Source organism: Monodon monoceros, unplaced genomic scaffold (assembly GCF_005190385.1).
Source record: "Monodon monoceros isolate NGI ecotype Baffin Bay Population unplaced genomic scaffold, NGI_Narwhal_1 Super_Scaffold_20, whole genome shotgun sequence".
Taxonomy (NCBI): Eukaryota; Metazoa; Chordata; class Mammalia; order Artiodactyla; family Monodontidae; genus Monodon; species Monodon monoceros.
In genome coordinates, this window is record NW_021703777.1 from 16,444,257 (window position 1) to 16,469,575 (window position 25,319).

Here is a 25,319-nt window from a genome sequence, read left to right on the forward strand (position 1 = left end):
TATAGTTGGGTTATTCAGTGGAGGAGCAGACATTTTTAAAAGAGGCCATTTAAAATAATGAACCTTAAGTTCATTATCCTAGGGTTAGATTCTAAGGAAGTAGTAGCATATAGGTCCAAGATATATGTTAGTCAGAAGCAGAAAGAAGAGACAGTATATATTCAAATATATTTATATCCAGGAATTCGTAGAAGAGAGGTCACAGAAAGGCTTGAATCTGATTGAAATAATGAGAAAGACCATCTTGAAATCTTTCACAGGTCACAAGATTAGTAACAGAAGATAATAACATGGTACTGGGTGCTGTTTGCCTTCTAATATGCTTTTAAGCACTGTACTTCATAAGGGGCAAAGAAAGCTCTCATTATGTACAATCTCCAGAAGGAGATAAGCCTCCATTGGTATTTGTATTTTGTGATTGAAGCATGGATAGAGAATCTGGATTTTCTTACACTAGCTAATTAACAAATGATACCATTTTTGCTTCTTAAGTTTGCTAAATTTGAAAAACTTCTTATGTTCCTGACAGTAAAATATGTAAGAGAAACGTGATTTGAAATGATACTATATGCCAAATATATACTGAAAAAGATCTACCATCCTCAGTAAAACACTAATACTGACTTACTGTCACTAAGTTGTTGAGGGAGAAGCTGATGGGTTTGTGCTGCTGTGTCTTCCTAACATTTGTTTCTGACAGGGTCCCATTTAACTGTGTAACTGCAGCTACCTGTAGGTCTTCTGTGGCCATATGCTTGGTAGATGTTAACTGGCTTCTCAAATTAAACACTAACCCAATATGTCCTGAACGTGTCAAAAAATATGAGGCATGCAGATTAGACTTTTAATTAGTATAATGAATTGGAAATGAATTAATAAGAATTATATATTCTCTCATGGAGCTGATTTTCAGATAGCTGGGGGCTTTGAATGACACTCCGGGAGGCATGCCATCAACCACCACACAACCAGGGTTAATTGTGATTTTCCTGTAGGGAACTTTCACAGGGAAATCCATACCAGTGGCTTCACCAGATTTTCGACTAAAGAGGTCATTAACTTGTTCTCTTAGCTGTCTAGCTTTTTCAACTTTTGACAGTCTTTCATTATCATAGTCTGGAATTGTCACCTGAATGATGTTAAGATCTTCAACATCTGATGCAGTAGTATTAACATTGGGCGATGAATTTATTTTTCTTGGAGGGCTCTTAGAGGAGGAGGTGCTCTCCTTAATTGCTGTCTCAAACATTTCAGGCTTTTTAATGATGAACTTAATTTTGGCTTTGTTTCTGAGTATCTTCTCCAGCCTTGGAATGCCAAAAGTAGATAGATGGTCATCAGAATGGCACACCCTCGGGTAAGCCTTCCACGTGCTGAGTTCATTAAATTCACAGTCATTAGACCATTTCCAGGACTTGTGATTAATAACCAGTTGGTTGATCAGAGTGAGTCAGAAGGCCCGTAATCCAAGAATCAGCCGAGCCAAGCCAGTTGGAGGTTCCTGCAACAGAAGAAATAAAGGAGACTGATAGAAGCTCTCAAATCAAGCAAGAACCAGACCCTACGTGATAGACCTCTTCCCTCCTAGGCTTAAAGTATCAGTGGGTGAGAAGAGCTTTTTGGACTGTTACTGCCCCAAGCTGTGTAATATACTTGTATAACAGAAATACCTTCTATACAAACCTTTTTTTCTACTTTTAAATAGAAATGTCTACTTTTTCAGCAGTTCTGTGAATTGAATTAAAGAGCAGAGTGACTGTAAAAAAAAAAAAAAAAGGGATTATATATTCTCAACAGAAAAATGTAGTTTGATGTTTAAAGGAAAATGCTTTAAAGTAAGAAATAGATTGATTAAATTAACCTATTTTCAGTGTCTTTGCTGTGATTATGGATGTTTGAACCTGATATTAAAGGTATGGGCAGTAGCATACTGCTTTTTAGCTCTTGTAGTACTTGGTAGTCATGATGGTTGTTTCCTCTAGAAAGCTTTCTTACATAGTCTAAATGCTTTCACTTTTACCTCTTGTAATTCAGATTTCCTGAGTACCCACTTGGCATTGTAAAACAAAGCTTAAAGTTTCACCATTAGGTAGACTTTGGGATTTATGAATGTGACATTTTGAGAAATTAATGAATCATTATTTTTGCTAAAGGAAGCCTCTATATAAAATACATGTATTCTTGCTATTATGATTATTTGATTTTATTATGTTCAATTATTATTATTTTATTTTATTTTATTTTATTTATTTTTGGGGTACACGGGCCTCTCACTGTTGTGGCCTCTCCCATTGCGGAGCACAGGCTCCTGACGCGCAGGCTCAGTGGCCAAGCCGCTCCACGGCATGTGGGATCTTCCCGGACCGGGGCACAAACCCGTGTCCCCTGCATTGGCAGGCAGACTCTCAACCACTGCGCCACCAGGGAAGCCCCCAATTATTTATTTTTATATATGGTATAGGTGAGGATTTAATTTTATTATTTTCTAGACAATCAACTTCCCAACACCATGTGTCATTTAATCTATTCCTTATTGGTTGAGGACGTTCCTTTTATCATATAATAACTACTTAATTTAATATAATTGGGCCAGTCTTGGGGTTTTATTTTATTCCATTAATTTGTTTGTCTATTGTGTTGTAACCATGCTATTTTAATTATAGTAGCTTTATTGAGAAAGTTCCTCTTCATAAATCTGTTTCAAAGTTTTTTATTTTCATGGGTTTGTTATATCAGAGAAGTTGTGTAAATACTCTGTTGCATTCCTGGAGAATGCTGTTGAAATTGGGATAAGCTATAAATTAATTTGCAAAGAATTGAAAACTTCTTAATAGTTTGTTATTCTAAAAACATAAATTATATCATTTTTATTCAAGTTTTCTTTATGTCTCATTAAGATTATGTAATTTGGTTCACATGCTTTCCATATATATCTTATTTAAAGCATTTTTCCTATGTATTCTACATTATTTTCGTTGTTTTTGCAAATGGACTTTTTCCTATTATAACTTCCAGGCCGTTTTGTTAGAGATCAGTTTGAAAGCTGTATTGATTTTTATATCTTTTATTTGTATTCAGCTACCTTTCGAGCTCACTTATTAGTTAAAATAATTTTTTAGCTAGTTCTCTTGGGTTTTGCAGTCAGAACATAAAGTGTTATTTTTGTTTCCTCGTTCCCTTGTAACTATAGCTGACTTATTGAGTTGGCTTGAACGGCCAGCAAAATAGTAAATAACAATGGTATGAGTAGTATCTTATTTTAGTTTCTGATATTAGTGGCAAGCCCTTCTAATGCTTCACCATTCAATATAATACCTCTGGACTTAATATAAAAATCCTTTTTCATGTTAAGAAGATAGTCTTAATTAAAGAATGATTTTCTTAAAAAATCAAGAGCAGGTACCTCTAAACCATAAATCTTTAGCCTACTCAGTATAAGAATAGTAAACATTTTTCTTTTTTATTATTTTGAAGTTTATTTATAATGAAATTATTTGCTGAGAGCGTTAATTCTAGAGGAAGATTTTCTTAAGTATGGAAAGTACAGTGTAGTTTTACAGTCTCAGATTCAATGTCATTTAGTAGAATAGTGAGGTTCAGTATGATTTATATCTTCCTTTGTGTATTCAGGGACAAACGTTTACCTATTGAGAATTAGTACCTAAAGAATAATTAAAATTAATAATGTTAATTATTTATTTTAGAATGAATGATTATTAAATGGTCTGATAAACATTTTAGGCAATTTCTCAATTTAGTAATTTACAGCCCCCAAAGGTTCAAAACTACAGTCAGTGGAGCATTAATTTTGCCACCAGATAATTGTTTGGTTACAATTACAAGGTCATATTATATCAGCCTTTGAATTATGTTTATAGCTATAAATTGAGATATTCATTTTTTTGTTAGTTTGTATTACTCAACCCTGACAGTGTGAACTTGATTGCTTATTATTTTTACTTCATTTTAATATAGTTTTACATAGATATAAATTTAGTTCTACATGTAGTTTTATACAGTGTAGTTTTACATAGATTCCTCTTAGGCATTTGTAATGTTATATGAATTTTGGTATGTCAAGATTTAATGAAATATGAATATAAATTATTTTATAAATTTAAAAAATATTTTAATTACTTGACATTAATAATCATTTTTTAAATTTCTAACATTTAGCTTAGAGGAAGGAAAAAGAAACACTAGCCAGAAAAATAGGTAATTGAAATAAATTTTTCTCCTTTTGGAGGTTTGATTTTATATGAATCTTAATCAATGTAAACCTATAGTTTATCTATTATGTTAAAACTGGAAGAGATGCCATACCATGGGAATATCTTTTATACCAAGTAAATAAACAGAAGCAAAGTTATTTCACTTTTCACTGTTACGCATTTATTACCTACTGCAATTTTCAGTTTTTGAGTTATGAATGTATGTGAATATTAATGACCAACTGCAAATATTGTTGAAATAGGAAAAATAGTAGTAACATTAAAGGCAAAATAGAGAGTAAAAGGTTAACTCTTTGCTTGAAATATTCAGAGTAAGGGAAGAATAGCCAGAAAGTGGAAAAGGTTCCAAATTAAGAAACGCTTTTTAGAAGCACATTAAAAAAGAGTTGAAGAAATGTATGCTAAGTCAGCTATGCATCTCTTTAACTGGATGTAAGGTACTATATTATTTTTATTTGCTGTACAATAAGATCTTGATGAAGAATACTAAGGCCAAAAGTATTATATACCATATTCTTAACTGTGTGTGGTTCATGGTCATTTTACTGTCTTATAACAAATTACAACATAAATCTTAGCAGTATTTTTTTGGATCTGTATCCTAAGGCAGAAGAAATAAAAATAAACAAGTGGGACCTAATTTAACTTAAAAGTTTTTACACAGCAAAGGAAGCCATCAACAAAACAAAAAGACAACCTACTGAATGGGAGAAAATATTTGCAAAGATATGACTGATAAGGGGTTAATATCCAAAATATGTAAACAACCCATACAACTCAATATCAAAACAACCAAGAACCCAATTTAAAAACAAGCAGAAGGCCTGAATAGACATTTTTCCAAAGAAGATATACAGCTAGCCAAAACGTACGTGAAAAACTGCTTAGCATCACTAATCAGAGAACTAAAATCAAAACCACAATGAGATATCACCTCACACCTGTCAAAATGGCTATCATCAAAAAGTCTACAAATAGCAAATGTTAGCTAGGATGTGGAGAAAAGGGAACCCTAGTACACTGTTGGTGGAATTGTAAATTCGTGTAGCTACTGTGGAAAACAGTATGGAGGTTCCTCAAAGAACTAAAAATAGAACTACCATATTATCCAGCAATTCCACTGCTGGGTATATATCTGAAGAAAACACTGGATCATTGGGATACATGCACCCCAATGTTCATAGCAGCATTATCTACAGTAGCCAAGATATGGAGGCAGTCTGAGTGCCCACTCAAGATGAATGGATAAAGAAGATGTGGTGTATGTATACACACACTAGAGTATTCTCAGCTATAAAAAAGAATGAAATCCTGCCATTGCAACAACGTGGATGGACCTAGAGAGCATTATGCTTAGTGAAATAAGTCAGACATAGAAAGACAAATACTCTGTTATCACTTATATGTGGAATCTAAGAAATAAAACAAATGAATGAATATAACAAAACAGAAACAGACTCACAGATACAGAGAACAAAGCAGTGATTACCTGTGGGGAGAGGGGAGCGCAGGGGATGACAAGATAGGAGTATGGGATTAAGAGACACAAATTACTATTTATAAAATAAGCAACAAGAATGTATTGTATAGCACAGGGAAATGTAGCCATTGTTTTATACTAACTTTAAATGGAGTATAATCTATAAAAATATTGAATCATTATGTTGTCACCTAAAACTAATATAATATTATAAATCAATTATTTCAAAAATAAAGAAAAAAATTAACAAATAAGTAAAAATAAACACAACCTCTTTCCTCAAAAATCATCAATAACTGAGAAAGTGTGAACGATTCATGTGCTTAGTAAAATAGAGTTTAGGTATAATATTCTAGGTGGTATTCATACAGTGGACTGTATAATGTAGAGAATCTTTATACTCTAATTTTTTTTACTAGAATTTAGTAGCATTCAGTGCCCTCTGTTGTCAGATGCCTTCACTTAGAAATTTTGGCTGTTTTATCACCAGTTAAAAAACAAACAATGCATTGTGTAGTTTCTTGAGATTTCAGAAAGCCAACACATTTAGATAGAGTCAAAGTCATTTTTCTTTTCTGACTCTAGTTATACAGAGTTGGAGCAGTAGTACAGAATACTATGTGAGATTTCATGACCCTGCACGTGAATTACTCTGCTGGCAGCATTCCTCTTGCTCCAGGGCACGTGGGGGAAAGAGTTCAGGGTGGTCAGTCTTTTGTTCTATTCATACATTCAGCTGATAGAATGAGGTCTACCCACATTGTAGAAGCCAATCTGCTTTGCTTAAAATGTACAGATTTAAATGTTAATCTTATCCAAAAACTCCCTTACAAAAACCTCCAGAATAATGTTTGGCCAAATTCCTGGGTACCATGGCTCAATCAAGTTGTCATGTAAAAGTAACCATCACAAGTGGACTCTATATTCTACTGACATATCAAAATGAATTGTGTGGCATAATAGTTATGTGTTGGGATAACTGCTAGTGAGGAATGATGCCCTTAACATTAGAGCTTTCCACAAGCAAATCTAGTTGATTTGACTAAGGTTGATTTTATGACCTGCTTTTTAGTATTTGTTGTGATAAACCCCAAACTGAGACTCCAAAAGGTGGAGTAGTGGGGTTTTTTTTTAAGAGACATCTGGATTTAAATTCTGGGTTTTAGCACACAGTGTTCTCTGAGGTGAGTTCACTTAGATGCTGGTAATTTTCTCTGCCCATATTTAAGCGTTACGCATCTTTTCTCCTCCTTGTACTAAAGGAGCAAACAGAATGTTTTCATTTTGCTCATAATAACTTACTTATGGATTGATCACCTTTTCTTTCTGATGTGTGCATGTGGGAGGGATAAGATAAAAACAAAGTAGTTTCTAAAATGATGTCTGAAGTTTCAAGAACATTTTTGCATATGTTTGCTTTTGAAAAAATGTAATCTGAGATCTGATTAGCTTAATGCAAAGTGAAAAGTTTAGTCTCTGCATAAGCTAGCGATTGGTAATGCTACCAAAAAAACTTCCATTCTTGATGAGAAAATTCTTAAAATATAAGACAGTCTCCTTATGAGCTCAATCTTCTTTTCTGTTAAAAGTAATTACAACTTCTACAACATTAATAAATGTAACTCAGTTGCTCCATCTTTAGTATTCTGTAGGACAGCTTATGCATCCCTCTAGTTGAACTTATTTCGGTGTATATTAATTATGTGTGTATGCCTTTTTTTATTCAGTTATAAACTCCTTAAGCACAGGGCAGTTCTATTCAACTAGCATTAATTGGGTACCACCATGCATTAGTTGGTACCTTGCCCTGGAGCGATTGGATAGACAAGTAACAGATAAGTTTTAATACAGTATAACACATTATTATAATAGAGCTGATTACAAAGTGTTCAGAGAACTGGGTTCAATTCATAGTTGTAAGAGTCTTTCAGAGTGTCACAGAGGGACTGACATTTCACCTAGATTCTGACGGATAAATGGGTGTTTCATAGGTGTATTCTCTTATCCTTCTCCTTTTACCTACCTTTTCTTCCAACCTTAGATAATATCAGCCATCTGCCTTTTCCACTTCTCAATTCTGGCAGCCTCCAGCTGCTGGTAAAAAAAATCACCCAGTGGTACAGAATGTTGCTGTTACAAATTTAGGGTCTCTAGCTTCAGATAGTAGTGCTTTTTATGTGTTCCTTCTTTGTGGAATAAATTTTTCTCCTTTGTCTGCTTAGAACATGCTTTATTGGGCTTCAAAACTCAGTTTAAATGTTACCTTGTTTATGGAAATTTCTATGATCTTCATGGAACTGTGATTGCTTCCCATTATACATTGTATGTAACCTCCATGGTGTTATCAGTCACAGTGAATTGTGGTAATTTATTTACCTCTCTCTTTCTCTTACTAGACAGCTCACTGAGGATATGATTTGTATCCTTTAGCTTATATTCCCAATATGGTAGGGACTCAGTAAAAAGACATCTTCTGTGGATAATCTCATCTACTCCAAGTCTTCAGCTACCAAATAGGTTCTAACAGCTTGGAAACAATTACAACATTGTGTGTGAATATTGGGGAAGAGGGGTGAATTTGATAAGCAGGATCAGGGAATGCTGGATTTTGAAAATACAGTGTACTTTACCCAGGTAATGTGAGGGCACAAGGATTATGGGAAGAACATCCCAAGCAATGGAGGCAACATATACAATGTCACAGTGGTGGGGAAGAAACCTAGTTCAATCAGAAACTGAAACTGGAAAGGGAGTAGGGGTCAAATTATGAAAGGACTTTTGTGCCATACGTCTTAGTCCATGTGGGCTGCTATAACAAAATAGCCTGGATTAGGTGGTATTCCTCACACTTCTGGTGGCTGGGAAGTCCAAGACCAAGGCATCAGCAGATTCTGGTGAGGGCCTGCTCTCTGATTCATAGACCGCTGTCTTTTCACTGGAACCTCACGGTGGAAGAAGCATGGCATCTCTCTGGGGTCTATTTTTGTAAGGTCATTAATCCCTACATGAAGACTCTGCCCTGTGACCTACAGATGCCAATCTCTTTAGCTTTGTTTACTTCATATTTTTCCCCAAGGTGTTTCACAGGATGGAGATAGATCTTTTACTAAAAATATTCCTTCACTGTGTTTTACTGTGTCCTCGTTCTCTTAGTATGAAGTGAGGAAATCCACGTTTACCGTAGGGACCACGTTTTCAGTAATTACTGTGAACTTATAGTTGAACGATTCTAGTTATATACTCTGCTTTTACCACAGTCATTAGCACAGTTCCTCCGGGTATTTCTCAGCAAATATCTTTCTTTTATTTTTTAACCAACTCAATTTTTAGCAACTGCTTTTGACCTAGTTAGTGGTAAGTTTAAGGAAAATAGTCAGACTAGCAGATCTCCCTGCTTATTCTAGTGATTTCCAAATACATAACTTCTCCAACTCCCACAGCGTACATTATCCCTGGAATTGAAATGACTGCAAAACTGTCAAAATCATTTATTGTAATTTTATAAATGACTCTCACAACTTAATCTTTTAGTAAGACCTCTTTCTGATGGTGAGTCATTGTGCAAATGGGTCTTTGTTCTGCCCTGTTTCTTTTCATGACTATATCCAGCCTTTTCTTTCCTGTACTTCACGTTCCTTTTATTTGCTTAAAATCTTTATTGCGGGAAAAAGATTCTCATCAGTGAAAGAAAAAGCATTTTATAACAACCCCCCATATACTTCCATTTTCTTTTAGAAACATTAATTTCTCATTTATCAGGCCCTTTAATCTTATACCCAGTATAGTCCTCTTCTATGTTTTAAATATATTTTAAACCTGTTTCACTTTCTCTATACACAGTTCACTTTCTCTCATTCAGTCACTGAGTCAATTTATCTATCTCAAAATACTGTGCATCCCTTTCTTACCGAGTTGTCCTAGTTTAGTTCTTACTTCTGAAAAATATGTTAAATAAAAATATTTGTCACGTAATAACTTGATGAATCTGGTCAAGGTATTGTTCGCACTATATATCTTCTAAATTAACAGTTGTGTTAGGAAGAGCACTGAACTAGGAATCAGAAAAATTGGTTTCTTATTACTTTTCCAATATAATCATATAGCTTTATTTGTAGTATGAAGAAAACATAACCTATCATGCCTATGTCACATGTCTGTTTTAAAAAATGAGTTTTTATGGTAGTCAGGTATCTTTAAAAGTTTAAATGGCTCTCAGTCAGGTGCCTTTAAATGAGGACACTATGCCTCTGTGTAGGAGTTAGCTATAGTGATGGTGTGGGTGTGGCATTTCAGAGAGGGAACAAATGCAGTAAGAAGGTATGAAATAAAATGATTAATTTAGATTTCTATAAGCAATTTACTGTGGCTAGAATGTAAGATATCAATGGAGGAGTATCAGGAGATATGGTTGGGAAATATAAATGTCATGGATGTGCTTGAATGTTTAATTAAAACTTATAGACGATCATTTAAAGATTTAAAGTAGGGGAGTGACATAAAATTTGTATTTCCAGAAGCTTATTCTGCCGTCAATGTAGATGACAGTTGCAGGGGAGGCTGGAGTTAGGGAGACTCTTGAGGAGGCTGTTGCATTTAATAAAGGTCAGAATTGAGAACTGGAAGTAGCATGAATGTAACAAGGAAAGGATAGATGCACAAGATGCTAGTCAGATGGAATCTACAGAACTTACAGTACTTTCTGATTAACATGGGTGGTAGCAAGGCATTTACTAAAAGAAAACTTTATAATCATTCTAGGGCTTCTGGCTTAGATGGGTTCCCTGCCATTAACTGCAATAGAGACTAAAATGAAAGGAAAGGAAGAGAGTAAATTGGATTTTGGAAATGATGAATTTGAGGTATTTATTGTATATCCAAGCGCACATGCTTTGTTTTCCTTTGGATAAAGGGAGAGAGGATTTGGGGCTTGTCTGTGTGGTAGGAAATGAAACCTTGGATTTGGATCAGATCTCCCAGGCACAGGGCCAGATCTCTTGTTACACCCTATTCTAAAAATCTACCCCTTGAGAAATAAATAGTTCCCCAGAGACAACGATACACACACAGCCCTGGAGTCATATTCCTTGTCCTTGCAGTCAATCCCAAATCTGAGTCTTCTCTTCACAGTCAGTCACAAGGATCCTTGGACGTATAATATAAGTAAAAATAGCAATTCTTTATTGTTCTCATAACTAGAAGTAAATAATCCAAGTACATTTTTAATCTAATAGAGTCACAGTAATAACAGTCATTATTTTTGTTTTTCTAATTTGGAGTTTACTGTAAATTGGCTATCAAACGCTTTTCATTAGTTTCTCCTCATAAAGCCTATATGCCAACATAACATCATAAATTCAGCTTAGAATAGCATACCTGAAAACCTGCTCTTGATATTGAACTGTAAAGCCAATTATTTTAATGTATTTACTTGGCAGCTTTGTTGGGAACTTTAGCATTTTTCGAGCCATATCTTAAATTCCCATTCCTATTCCACCCATTCTCTGTCTTCTCCTGGGTTATTGGTCTTGAGAAATTCTATGAGTTGTGCTTTAACTTCTCCTCTCCCTATAGCATTGTAGCACAGCTTCTTGATTTACTCTTCTTTCAAGTTTCTCTGACCCAATTGCCCAGTTTTCTTTTTCTTTCTGTCACTGGCAGTTTCATAACGAAGCTGCTCCTTGCCACCAGGAGGTCAGGTGGGGTGTGGACATAGGACTGCAGAGACAGAATGAGTGCTTGCAGAACTGCAAGGGCTACTCTATTGGATATGACTCCTGCCGTAGCTCCACAGATATTATTTTAGAGTAGCAACTGCCCTTCATGTATGGGTCCTTCAAAATTCAAGGACTGCCAGCTGCCTATAATTTGTAGGCATACTCAAATGCTTTTATGACTGCACCTAAATGTGAAGGGGGAGAAAGAAGTGGAAATTGATTCCTGCAAATATTTAAAATGGGTATAGTTCCAATGTCAGTAGTAGTGTGGCTAAAGATAATGAAAAGTCTGCCTGTTTTTTTTTTTTTAGGACTCCTGATCACAACACATGATTTCTTTTTACAAGCAGTCATTCATTTAGACCTGCAAACACCACCACTGATGCCTTCTTAATGCTCTCTTAAAATCATTTCAGCGGTGCTCACAGATATCTGTGAACATGTTTAGCTCACAGATACACATTGTGAGATGCAGTAGAATGCCAGTGTAGAAAGCATATATGAAATGAGGCTGAAACTTTGTAATTGTTTATTGGATAGTGGCATTTTAATGATAAGCAGTATTTGGCCCTTTATGTTTTTATGACAAACGAAAGAAGATAATTCCCAGCTGTTTAATTTAAGTTCTAAAACTATATATAAATCCACATGCTAGCAAGTAAATAGAATTCCTTTTTGATTTTTCTAAATTGTAAATCAGATTTATATGAAAAACCAGATTATATTTTCCCTTTTATTTCTCTGACAGTAGTATTAAAAAAATACTATTCCCAAATCTTGATTCATCTTATTATAACTGTTTTCCCAGTTCCCTGGATTGTAATCCATGGAAACTCATCAGAGTGCAAGAGTTTTGTATTGCTTTGTTTTCTTTTTTTCCCCGTGCCCCTGACATTCAGCTCTGATGTTAAGCCATTTTTTTTAGTTATAGTTAAAGTGAGACGTGCCTGGGTGATTTGCAGTTAACTGCTCGCCTCCACACACACAAATGCCTCAGCTTCACATCTAATCATGATTCATCCCTCATGCCAGATTCTTGCTATCATCCTAGCACCAGCAGATGGTGGGACAAGACCCCTGGGGCAGTCAACCCCAGTGTCCTACCGTTGTAGCAGTGGTCAGAAAAGGAAGAATTTTAACATGGCAAACTGAGTTCAGTTCTTTTGGCTTCTTGCTAGAAAGAATAATAATGATAATAATAATTAACAGAAACTTGGTGTCAGATTTTCAGGTGGTACCTTAAAAACTTATTTTTTAATCCAAGAAACAAAGTAAAAGTGAAAAGCCACATTGTATTTTATAAATGCGCTTGCTGAAAGGACAGCTCCTGTGTTTATGTTCTATCATGTGTACTTTACATTTGTAATAATCTGAATTGTGAGAAACCAGTGAGTAGCAGCATACAAAAAGACAAATTTCATTTACGCATGCTTAAGTAAGTTTTCTGTTCTAAAAAATAACACCAGTGGTTGCCAGGTGATACACATGTTGAATTGTTAGTGTAGTAGAATCTGAATTTGCTCTTCATGCTCTATGATTATTGGTGACTTTAGACAAGTTTACTTTATCTTTCTGGGCTTCTGTTTCTTCACCTAATAAAAAGCGCTGTTTTAAAGTATCTCCAAAATACCCTTTTTTATTACAGTACATAAAATGTAAGAAAACCAAAATAGTATTAGCTGTATTAAAGTGTACTAGGCTTATGGAAAAGGAAATGCATGGATGGAGTTTCAACATTGACTAATTTTGATTACTTGATCTTTTGTACTAATGTCATATATAAACATGCACATATACCCAAGTAACTACAGTAATTGCAAAGAAATATTTTTAAGATAACAAATCCATGGAACTTTTACATTTTTCAATTTTTACAAATTTATAAATAATTTTCCATATAATTTTCTATTGCTTTAGCCATTCAACAATTCCAGCTTCTCCTGATAATGTTAAGAGTGTTATACCTCTTTAACCCAGAATCCTGGCTAGTCTTGGGTTACACAGAACATTGCTTTTTAACTTTCTGACCAGAATCTACGATTAGTGGTACATTTTACATTCGGTAAGCATACACATACAGTTACATGTGCATGTGTTTCACTCAGTGTTTTACCTTACTGTCTGCAAAAAAATTGTTTTTCTATTCTTTTGCTGTTGTTGTGGATATTGTTGATTCTATTTCTCTTTTTAAGAAATTGCTGGTCCTTGCTCACCAGATTGATTTCAGGGTTCTTAATGGATTGGGACCCACAGTTTGAAAAACACTGAGGTAAACAAATCAGCGCTTACTATAAAGAAATAGATAATTTTTTGTAGACTTTCTCAAATTATTAAAAATGATTTCCTACTCTCTGTTGATCAGAGCAGCTGCCATTTACTTAACAAGAAATCTTTAGAGTTCTCTTGTTTGTTTGTATAACCAAAGGATGTAAAGGATATAGAGGAGCTACACATAGAAATAAATTTAAATAGAATGTCTTAATGAGCCTTATAGCTCCCTGTTTTTAAACAATGCCATTCCTCTTCGTTGTTAAGAGCCAAATAGTAATTTTAAATTTTGTTTCCTTGAGCTTGTCTTTATTTCCATCATCATTCCAGGTGTTCCTGTTTTTTATTTTAATAGGTCATGCTTTTTACATGAAGCGGCTTGATTTCATACAAAGGCTCTTTATTTGTATTTTAACAAAGATGGAAAGAAAAGGAAAGAAGTAGTTCTTCTTGAATTTCTATATCACCATATAGAGTTCTAAATACCATGGCCTTATTGCTGTTGACTATTTCCCTTTCTCATTAGTGGTGGTTTGAATAAGTTGTGTGAGAAACATAGTAATCATATGGAACTGAATAGTCTTTTCTATCACTCCATATAAAATGATATGAGGTGAGTTTTTTGCACATTTAGTTGCCACTTATTTTTTTTTAATTGCTGTAGCATTATAGGTAATCATAGAATTCACATGTATTAATAACACACTCTTAGAGAATTCAGAAGGGAAGTAGAAAGTAAAGCATTCCTACTCTGAATAGACAGTGTTGGAAATAACATTGAGAAGTAAATTTGGTATGCAAATCGTATATTCAGAAAGGATTCCTTTATAATCTGTAGATTTAGAAAAGATTGTATTAGAAAGTGTTTTGCATAGATAAAAACTGAACATAAAAGCAGCTTGTGGAACTGAAGGTAATTTTATATAAATATACACATTTTAATATATAATGAACTGTTTCTATTATGGATGGTGAAAATTCTTAAAGAAAGAATTTATTGTAGATGAAGTTGTCAGTGTTAGTGTTGAAGATGTTCACTGAAGCTCTTTGTATGTATCTCTTTCAGATATGGAAACAAGTGAAAAAATCCAAGGAAGTGGAATACTTCAACTGTTTGCAAGTCTGTTGGTTCCACAGTCTTCCTGCACAGCCAAAGTAGCTAACATCATAGCAGAAATAGCCAAAAATGGTGAGGTTTTCCTCAAGAACTTTTCTGCTGGGAACATCTTCAGTTTTACACCCTACCTGTCAGTATGTTTTATTAATTTATGTTTTAATTTTGTAGATTAGACCTTTTTACTTTCTTTCTATTTTTCTTTTCTTTGACTTTTTTCATGTAATGAAATGTTGTTTAAAATGACTATCATTATAGTCATTCTATTCGTACGTTTCCCATTTGCTATTCCATTCCTTCAGAGTAGAATTAAAGAACAGCACTGCTAGTCCTGTACCTGTATCATTTATTGCTTTGGTTACAGGATTCTTGAGCTGCCACTGAGTCATTCGTCTTCATTGTCACAGGAGAGCTTACCCTTTTTCAATGTACACGTTGGTTTGTGTTATATCCAGATAAACTCACTGTTTTTTTTTTTTTTTAGTCTGACCTACTGACGTTGGCACTTGACTGCAACAGTGTAGTCGGAATACATACTGGTTTCTGAATTCATCTTCATGAGAAACATTTATTTCTTAGGTTTCCATGTAATGACAGCAAAGCATAGATTATGAAATAGCCATCCCATTATATATGGTTTATATCCAGTGAGAGGGGATTCTTTGGAAGAATTATTTTGTAGCAGAAATATTTGTGTATGATTTTAGTTTAGTCAATTTGAGAAAAGCACTGACTTCTTAAAGCAGTTTTTAAGCAAAAGGGGAGGCCATGCTAAATGTAATACCATTAGTATGCCTCAGTTTGTCAAAGTTTGATATTATTTTTAGTTCTTTTATTTTAGTAAGTTGCATATATTATACTTTAAAAAAAGAAACTTTAAAATTCTGGCTTCAGTTTTACACAATTTTATACATTGTGTAATCGCTGTGGCAGGTGGCATTGTAAAGTATGTTTTTAGCCCAGTAAAACAACTTGTTCATATGTGTGTTACCAAAAAGAATTGCCATGAAATTTTTTCATTTGTTTAGAGGTGCTCAAAATATCTTTCCAAGTTCCAATATTGGTAAATCATTTTTTGGTTGTTAATGAAAACTGACCATCTATTGTTTGTATGTACATCTAAGCTATCGTAATTTATAATCATTATGCTGTGCTTTGGAGTTGAGCTGGTCATAAATGTTCAGAGATTCCTAGTGGTCTGGAGTATTTAGTGTACTTCAAGAAGATTTGAACTGCTCTGAATAGATAGGGATCACCTTGGGACAACAGAGAACTCCTGAAGCAGATCTAGTTTGAAAATGAAACCCCTTCAGATATTGTTTGTTAACTTAGAGCAACCACTATCTAAATCTTAGATGCAAAGCAGCTTGATTTTTAAGATCAAGTAATTTATTTTTAACTTCATTAGAAACACAGTATAGTTTCCAGAAATCAATTTTTATCTTAAAACTTTTTTTCTTAAGAATGAGCACACACACATAACATAGATTGAGAAATTTTGAATAGATTTTTTTTTGAAATGGCTTGCCATTCCTATATGATCTTATTACTTAATAGTATCAATCCTCATAATACTTGGTCACAGTTGCACGATAACTCTGCTGCTAGAGGTTGCTTCTAGTTACACTCTAGTGTATGACAACTCTAGTGTAGTTGTCTAATATGACAACTACACTCTAGTGTAGATGACAGCTATGTTTTAAAGACATAATTTATAGCGTTTATACTTTTAATCAGAGGCTTGTTAAGGGCATGCCACTAATCCCTACTGGTTAAAATAAATGAGATCCATTTAAATGGTTGTTTACTGCTTAATCGTCACATGGTTTTTTTTTTAAGTGACTGGCTGAGAAAGTGGATTAGAGTCTTTCTTTTTAAATAAATATCTTCAGAAATGCAACATGACCCAACAGAGATATTAACTGGCCTTATATTTCTTCTGGTTAGAAACTTGACAATGAAAGAAGATTGTGTGAACCAGAGAAAAAAAGAAATTGGAAGTTGATCTGTTCATCGTCACTCTGCTGTGCATGTTATATAATAATAGAAGAGAAGTGTTAGCATATACTTGTTAGATTTGGATTAATTATAAAATATAATTATGGTTAAATTTGTACATACAAAAGGAACTCTCTAAAAATTAGCGTACCTGACTATGTGCTGATGTTCAAAATCCAGAGTATTAGTAAGAAGTTCCAGGGGCAAGTTTAACGTGGGAGCATAGCTATGACCATAAATTGCAGTAAAAGATTTTGATATCTTTTAAATAAAGTGTTCCCCTATATAACAGATTTAAGATGGATTTGAGGCAAAGGAAAAATAAGTAAAAGAGGAAGTATCTGTGAATATTTCTTCCTTTTTAGAATTGTACTCTCAGTGTCTAATAATAATAACAACAACAACAAATTTCTGAAACTAGGTACTGTTATGTGTCTACAGTGCTGATAACTGAAGTTGAAAATGTGTGAAAGCAAACAAAACCTTTACATCTTATTCCCCTCCTCCAACTCCTCCCCCCCTCCCCCCTCCCCCCTCCTCCTCTTACAACATCCAGGTATAAGAAGATAGTGATAAATTAGGTATAATGAAAGTTAATGAAAAATTCTTTTGGTTTATGTTAGAGACTATCAGCAAAGAAAAATATGACCCCACTCATTTTTGTGTACTTATTTCATGAAGTATTTAGTAGGGTTGTAATGATACTTTTAGACAGAAATGTACTCTTCAGATAGTAAGCCATCTTAAACATTTTCATATTAGATATTTATTTTATTAAGGGAGGTTTTTTATGTAATTGAGAATCTTTATATTTTTAATTAAATATGTTCTTCTTTTCAGAATTTATGCGAATTCCATGTGTGGATGCAGGATTAATTTCACCACTGGTGCAGCTGCTAAATAGCAAAGACCAGGAAGTGCTGCTTCAAACTGGCAGGGCTCTAGGAAACATATGTTACGATAGCCGTAAGTGTTGAAATAGCAATGGTACACTTATAAACTTTTGTTTAAGAATTACGATTTTCATAATAATTCTGCTTTTAGTGTTAGCACTGTCTTTTCTAGGCTAAGACATTAATGTGAGCCAGTATGACTTAGCTCTGCTTATGTAGCTGAATCGATGGAAATTTGGGCCATAGTATTCTTTAAGACTTATCTGAAATGAATTCTTTTTCTCATATCACAAATGGTATTTTCATAGGAAAATAAGTCATTTTCTAAGAATTGGAGCTTTTAATTTTAGGAAAAAAATATATCTTTTCAATTAGGTTTTATTGAGGTACCATCTCTGCATGAGAATACTTCTGAACACATTTTTTAGTTTCTAAGTCTGTCCAAATACATTTTTAGTTACTTGCAATTCAGTAAAGCCATTCATAAAAACCATTATCTTCTCAAGAGCTAGATTGGCCTATTGCATCTTGCATTGATTCCATTCCTATTTGTCATAACGTCATTGTCATCCTCACCACTTTATATAATATAATGTTCTACTAGGCGAAGAGAAAGCAAGAACTTGGCTATGGGTGTAGATATTGGAAAATTTTTACATTTTCTACTTTTCCTTCCCACGTATATGCAAACAAAATACAGAAAAAAATCTTGAGTATATTCAGTTTAATTAGGCTTATCCTGATTTTCCTTAGATTTCTGAGACAAAAACACATTTTTTAACATTCACCTTTAAAGTCTCCTAAGAATTTAGTTCTATTTATACAACTAGGATAACTTTTATTGTTTATTTTCCCCATTGAGTTTATGTACAAAAATCATAGATAGCTCTTTTATAATACACAGTGTTTCAAAAAGTGATTTGTGCATATAAGCCAGACAAAATAAAGTCATAAACATATTTATTTATAATAAAAGAAAGAAGCAGAAAAAAAGATTGAAACTACAGCTTTCAGTTATAACTTCTCTGTAGCAGTGGTGGTAAGACTAGCCTCATTTATTCTTTCCTTTTTCTGGAATATTATATATTATATCTGAGGACACGGGATGTCTTTTAATGTGAATTTTAATTGGAGAATTTCAGTCCCTAATGCTGCTTATAAATTTACCTATCCGTGCCTTCATTCCAATTCTTACTATCCTAGGGTATTAGCTTTGTTAATAAAATCCTAGTGCTCTATGTTTATAACTTGCATTTTCATATTTAGGATTTTTATTAAACACTATAGCTTCTAACGTTAGCTTTCAAGAATGAATGTGTATTTTATATGATTAATTTTAACAATATATATTTAATAGACCCCTGCAGAGTAATAGGCAAAGATTGATGGCAAGTATTTGGAGAGTATAATCATTACTCTTTTTATTTTTATCTTCTGTGTTTATTACTAGAATTTAAGGCTATCAAAAGTATTCTTTAATCTTTGTTCAGTTTAGATATTCTTGAATTATGCATTGTTTGAACATCATAGGAATTATCTGTTTTGAGTACTTTTGTCCTAGAGTTTCACTTAATATTGGCACAATGGAAGAAATACCCGTAGTGATCTATTGTCTCATCTTGCTATGATTTTTATGGGCACAGAGTAGTTTTATTTCCTGTATACGCTAAAGAACCTTGAAGTTAGTGTAATAAATGTCTAGTTAATAAGTATCATTTTGATGAAACTGAAGTCCATTATTATGCTGTTTATCATATCCATTTACTCTGTTCTTATGAGGTATACAGTATAAAGTCTGTGGATATGCTTTAGGCTATGAAGTTAATTTTTTGTTTCATTTATTTGTGAATATTTATAACCACTTTATTCTCATTCAATTCAATGAAAATTATAGTTAAATAGAAAATTAAGCATACTGAATACAGACTTTTTATACATTTAAACCTTGTTTAAGGAAAATGAAGTTAGTAATCTTAAAAATGAATAAATATAAGAAGTGATTTATTACTGTAAATCATGTGGTAAAAATGTGTTCATTGTGCCATGCTGTCTTAAGCGTATAATTTCCATAATACTGTATGCTTTCTTATCCTTTTATTTGAAATTAAATCTATGTCAGTTTATGAGTGATTTCTCCAGAATAGTTGTAGGAAGAGTACAGCACCTTTATTTTAATTACAAGAATGATATCAAAGTCTATAAATGTGATGCTGTGTGGTTGATTTTTTAATTTACTTGAAATGCAGTGACATATTATGACACGCAGGAGTTTGAAAGAACCCAGAAATTAGATTTCTCTCTTTAAAAAGTATTGAATAACTTCTATTTTAATTAATTAACCTTCTTCCCTCTTAAGAATTTAATGCTTCATTCCTAAACGGAGAATAGAAAACTATAAATGACAGCCTTGTACATACAAGGAATCTTCTTCTTACAGATAACATGTGTTTTAAAATTCACGTTTGTATTTTATCAAACTTACCCATAGGACTAATTAGTTTATTCTTGTTTTATAAATGTATTCCAAATGAATAATTTTTTAGTGTGGGTTTATTCAGAATTTTATTGGGCTTACAACAGATAGTAAAATCAACGTTTACATAAAGTAGCATGGGAATTCAGTATTAGAGATAAAATTGTGAGAAATTTGTGCATATTTTATAGATTTTTATTTTGATACTTAAAACGTAAGGCAATTTGCCAGCATATGTCAGTTAACAGTTCTTTTTGAAAGGAGAGCTCTAACTGTAGAAAGAATTACACTTACCACGAAATTCATGGAAATCTTTTGAAAAAAGTAGGTCAGATTTCAGATTTCCCAGCTTTGACAGTGCCCATTTTAGGGAACTCTTCCTAATGGAAGGAAACTGTCTTATATATCCTAACATCAGGTAATAGACTGATATAACTGCTAAATGGGACAGGATGAGGCTTTGTTGCTGATGAACTTTTTGAATCCCACCCAGTCTCTCTCTTGCATATAGAGATGAAAGCATCAGCGAGTGGGAACATTCTTCATTTAAAATGCCTGGTCTTTTTTCTGTGCTTCCAGAGAGCTGCCAAGGCATTTATGGATTTCTCTTTCGAAGTATCCAGACTTCTGATATAAGCAACGTTTTAACTCTTTGCCCTTTAACTTCTCCAAAATAATTCTTTTTATAAGAAGTTTGACATCTTTTAGATCAAAGAAGAGAGAAAAATTATATTTCAATTTGGAAAGAAGTCAGCAAAGCTGTGATGGGATATGCTAGGGGATATGATTTTAGATAACGTAGTATTACATCTCAGCAGTGCATACATTTGGCCTGTTTAATTACACATTTCTTTCAAAGGTGATATGGAAAAAAATGAGCCCCTTTTTCTCATTACCTGGCCATTTTTGTGGTATTCTCTTCTTTTAATGATTAGTTTTGTTTATATAACTGTGCACATTTAAAATTGCTTATATAATTAAATGGTCTTATAGTATCGAAGAGCTTCATGTTAAATTCCCCCTCCCCCCGCACGTTTATAATTCGTAGGGATAAATTGGTGACTGGAGACTGAGCTTTCTCTGTTTGTAGATGGTACTGCTTGAGGTCAGGAAATAATTGATATCAGAAATACTGGTCAAAAGTCATTTAGTAGAGGCTAAAAGAACATGATTGCATGAAATTAAATATTTGTGCCTTTTTGTATACCAGAGAAATAATAATATAGAATTCAAATTAATTTAAATTAAACAAATATACCTCTTTACAGAAATGAAATTAGTGCTTTTGATTATGTAATTAGTCCTATTATTAGAAAGATGCGCACTTAAGAAGCTTGTATGACATGCTGTCTTACATGATATAAAGAAATTGAATTCTTGCTCACTGATGAAGAAATAAATCTGCCAAAATGAGGTGGTAATCAGGCTTGCCAAAGCCTTTGTTTATGAGGTAAACTAAATATTGTTTATTTCAATGACTTCAAGAAGTGTAAAAATGAAAGGATGCCCAAGTACATGCATGGACCTATTTATATATTAGTGATTCTAACTGTGCTACACTATTTTTAATGTAAGGGATGAAGAAAAAATTTATTATTCTGACTGCAAACACTGAAAAAGAATTAGCAATAATTCTGTAATATTTCATAATGTAAGTTGGTTAGATAAGAATAATACAGACATGCTTTGAAATTGCCTAAGTAGTCAGAATATGTTTGCAGCAGTTATATTAAACACAGAACTATTTATATCTTACATTTAAAATGTTTGTTTCAGTGATATAAATTAGGTTAAGTGTTTGATTATGTTATTAAAGAGTTTGCAGGTGTATAGATTTGTCCTACTTCTTTTAGTATTCAATTTTAGAGTAGAATAGAATTATCAACCAATAAGTATAAAAAGAAGATTCTTCAGCTTTTACTAATCAATCTGTTGTAATTTTTAATAAATTTATTATCAGAGTACATCATGTATATAAGAATAAACAACTGTATGCAACTGCTTTTAGAGACAGTAAATATGGCTATTATCACATGAAAATCCTCTCTTGTAAAGATTTCCTACATATATAGTAGTTGGAAATAGATGTTGTTTCGTAACCCTATCATAAGCTCTATAAAAGGTTCCTGCCATTAAAGAGCTTTTAATATGGTGGAGAAAATAAAATGCACAAAGGAACACAACTTATGGACAATTACAGAGTACACACTAAATATGTGGTTTTTGATCAGAATGAAAATAAATGGGTGATGGGAGTAGTATTTGGAGCCATTTTTTAGAAATTAAGCAAATGGTGCATTGCTTATAAAATATAGTTTATTTTTAAATTAATAAAATTATAAATAAGTAAAATTTTAGTAAGCTCTCTGGAAGGCAAAATTACAGATTGATAAGATTTCCAGATCTACCATTTACTAAGTTATCATTTAATCTTTCTGAATTTTAGTTTCCTCATTGGAAAAGTGGACTGTTGTATGGATTAAATAAGGTTTATATATAGATGTACAATATAAATTATGAACTGCTAGGCAAAGGAAATACGTAGCATTTATGTATGATCATTTGTCTTACTCAGTTTGGGCTGCTATATTAAAATACCATAGACTGAGTGGCTTAAACAGCCAACATTTATTTCTCACAGTTTTGGAGGCTGGGAAAGCCACCCCAGATCAAAGCAGTAGTAGATTCAGTATCTGGTGAGGACACTCCTTGTTTGCCCACAGCCTTCTTATTGTATCTTCACAGAGAGAGGAGAGCTAGAGGAAGCAAGCTCTCCTGTCTCTTCATTGAGGGTTCTACCTGCATGACCTAATTACCTTCTAATGTCATAACATCAGGGGTTAGAATATCAACATATGAATTTTAGGGAGACACAAACATTCATTCTATAACATTATTTCTAAAAAGTATGCTGTGACATAATGCAATGCATACACTAATGTACTCAGGATATATTTTTTTAAAGTATAAAGGACAGAATCCATATAAGGAGAGGCAAAGATAAATCTAGTAAGAGTCAGGGATAATATACTTACCATAATGAGCACTAATTTAATTTGAGCATCTCAGTTGCCAAGGTGAAAAACTTGATATGCTATGTAATTTTTATTTTATGCTAAGGAGAAATTTTCTAGCTCTTCAGTTAAACAAAAAACTGTTGAGACAAATTCTAGACGAGATTTATCATCAGGATATCATTAGCTTCTTAGATGATTCTGTATACATTCCTCTTAAAATCTGCAAAAGATATTGGTTTGCATTAGACAGTATCTTCAATAATGGTTCTAAAAAATTGCTCAAATAGTCTCCATATGATTGTTTCTTATACCACATCTTTAACAGAATCCAAGAAATAATATGGAGTACTTTAGCAAACGTAGTTCTATTTGGACAATATAGCCCAAATGTGTTGTTTTCTGGTAGTTGAACTTGATTCAAGCATACAACTTAAAATTTTCAAGAAGTTTTGACTTGAATATATTTCCTAGTTTATTTTAAACCAAAATACAGTTCTACTTTGCATTCGTTATACCTGCTCAATTTCTGTGTTGTGTAATGTATCCAAGTTCTATTTTCTGAGACCAAAAAATATAATTATCTTTTATTTTTAAGCCTGTTACCGATTTGATAAAATTTGATTTACACGATAGTGAATATTTAAAACTACCACAGTTACATGAATCTATACACATGATAAAACTGCTTTGAACCATACATGCCCACACACATATGCAAATGCATATAAAAACTGATGAAATCTAAACAAGGTCCATAGATTGTCACTTTCCTGGTTGGTATATTGTATTAGAGTTATGTAAATGTTACCCTTGGAGCAAGCTGGTTGGAGGGTACATAGGACCTGTCTGTACTAATTTTTTTTTTTTTGCAACTTTCTGTGAGTCTCTAATTATTTCAAAATTAAACCTTTAAAAACCTCCACATTTCTAAGAGGCATACATATAATCTGTGGGAAATGACCTTGTTTCTCTCAGCCCTACTTGAGGGAGTGGGAAGAAGAAATGTATATAACATAATTACAAACTTATATACATATACACGTACATATAAACATTTAAAGTATGACCTACAACAATAATTTTCTTTTTATTGGATTTATATAATGAAAGTGGAGGACAAAATTGCCTCTAATTTTTTCTCCCTCCAAATTTGACTTTAAGGGAAAAAAATCAACAAAAAAATTGACAGCCCTAAAATAAAATTTAGGGAGAGACAGTTCATACTTTTGGGACCTTGATCAGAACAGGTAATCAGTAGGTTCTGCCTTCTATGCATCCTGTAGGGATAGATTAGGCATTAGCACTCCTAGTCTCGGGAGGATTTCTGTGTTGGGCCACAAGCCTCTACTTCAGGTGAGATTTCTGGTGAGTCAGGATCAGCCTGTAAGTAGTTTATAATTTACCTTTGTTCTGGAAAAACCAACGCAAATAGTGTGAGGGGGAAAATGGTTTTGCTGGTAATCACTTCTGTTTAATTGTTCAAGTGTGTCTCCTATGTTTAAAGAGTTAATAGTGCATTCAAGGTAATGAAACGTGTGAGTAAAATAGGACACAGTGATGGTGCTGTAAGAGGATACACAATAGAGATCTAGAAGGGAGCTCATTTGTGTTTGAGCCCTCCCAGTGGTGTTAATAGAGGAGGAAGCAGTCAATCTGCATAGTATCTGGACATGTGGAGAAGGGATTAGGAGATTATTCAGGAGCACAGAAAAGCATTTTAAAAGGTAGATAATATAGTAGAGAGATATGTCTGGAACCCATATTGGAGAAGGGCTAGTACAGTGGGGAGTCATTGGAGGTATTTGATCAAGAGTTAAATGTGCAGATTGATCCCATAGAAAAAGTTAATTTGAAAGAGATGTACATTATAAGATAGGCAGTTGCCCTTAACAAGAAGTATGTATCTGAAACACTGAGCGGACTTTTTCAAAATACATTTTCTTGGCCACACCCTAGATGATTCTAATACACATTCATACTTAAAAACCATTGGACAGTGGACTAGATGAAAAATAACCAGTTAGAAGGTTATTGTTTCTTTTCAAGCTTGAAAAATAAAAGAGAGAATAGAAAGGAAGAGAGGGTGTGTGTGTGTGTGTGTGTGTGTGTGTGTGTGTGTGTGTGTGTGTG

At 33.3% G+C, this 25,319-nt stretch overlaps 1 protein-coding gene across 11 annotated transcripts in view; it reads left to right on the forward strand.

Annotated features, from left to right (window-relative positions):
- Window positions 1-25,319, forward strand: part of RAP1GDS1 (Rap1 GTPase-GDP dissociation stimulator 1) — a 164,110-nt gene that overhangs the window by 42,709 nt on the left and 96,082 nt on the right. For 9 of the 11 annotated variants that reach the window (XM_029234785.1, XM_029234784.1, XM_029234782.1 and 6 more), the window contains exons 3-4: window positions 14,761-14,883; window positions 17,647-17,772. In XM_029234785.1, coding sequence (XP_029090618.1) covers window positions 14,761-14,883; window positions 17,647-17,772 — 249 coding nt within the window. Of the gene's footprint in view, window positions 1-14,760; window positions 14,946-17,646; window positions 17,773-25,319 lie in introns of those variants that run through there. The other 2 variants (XM_029234786.1, XM_029234787.1) reach the window with 2 other exon arrangements.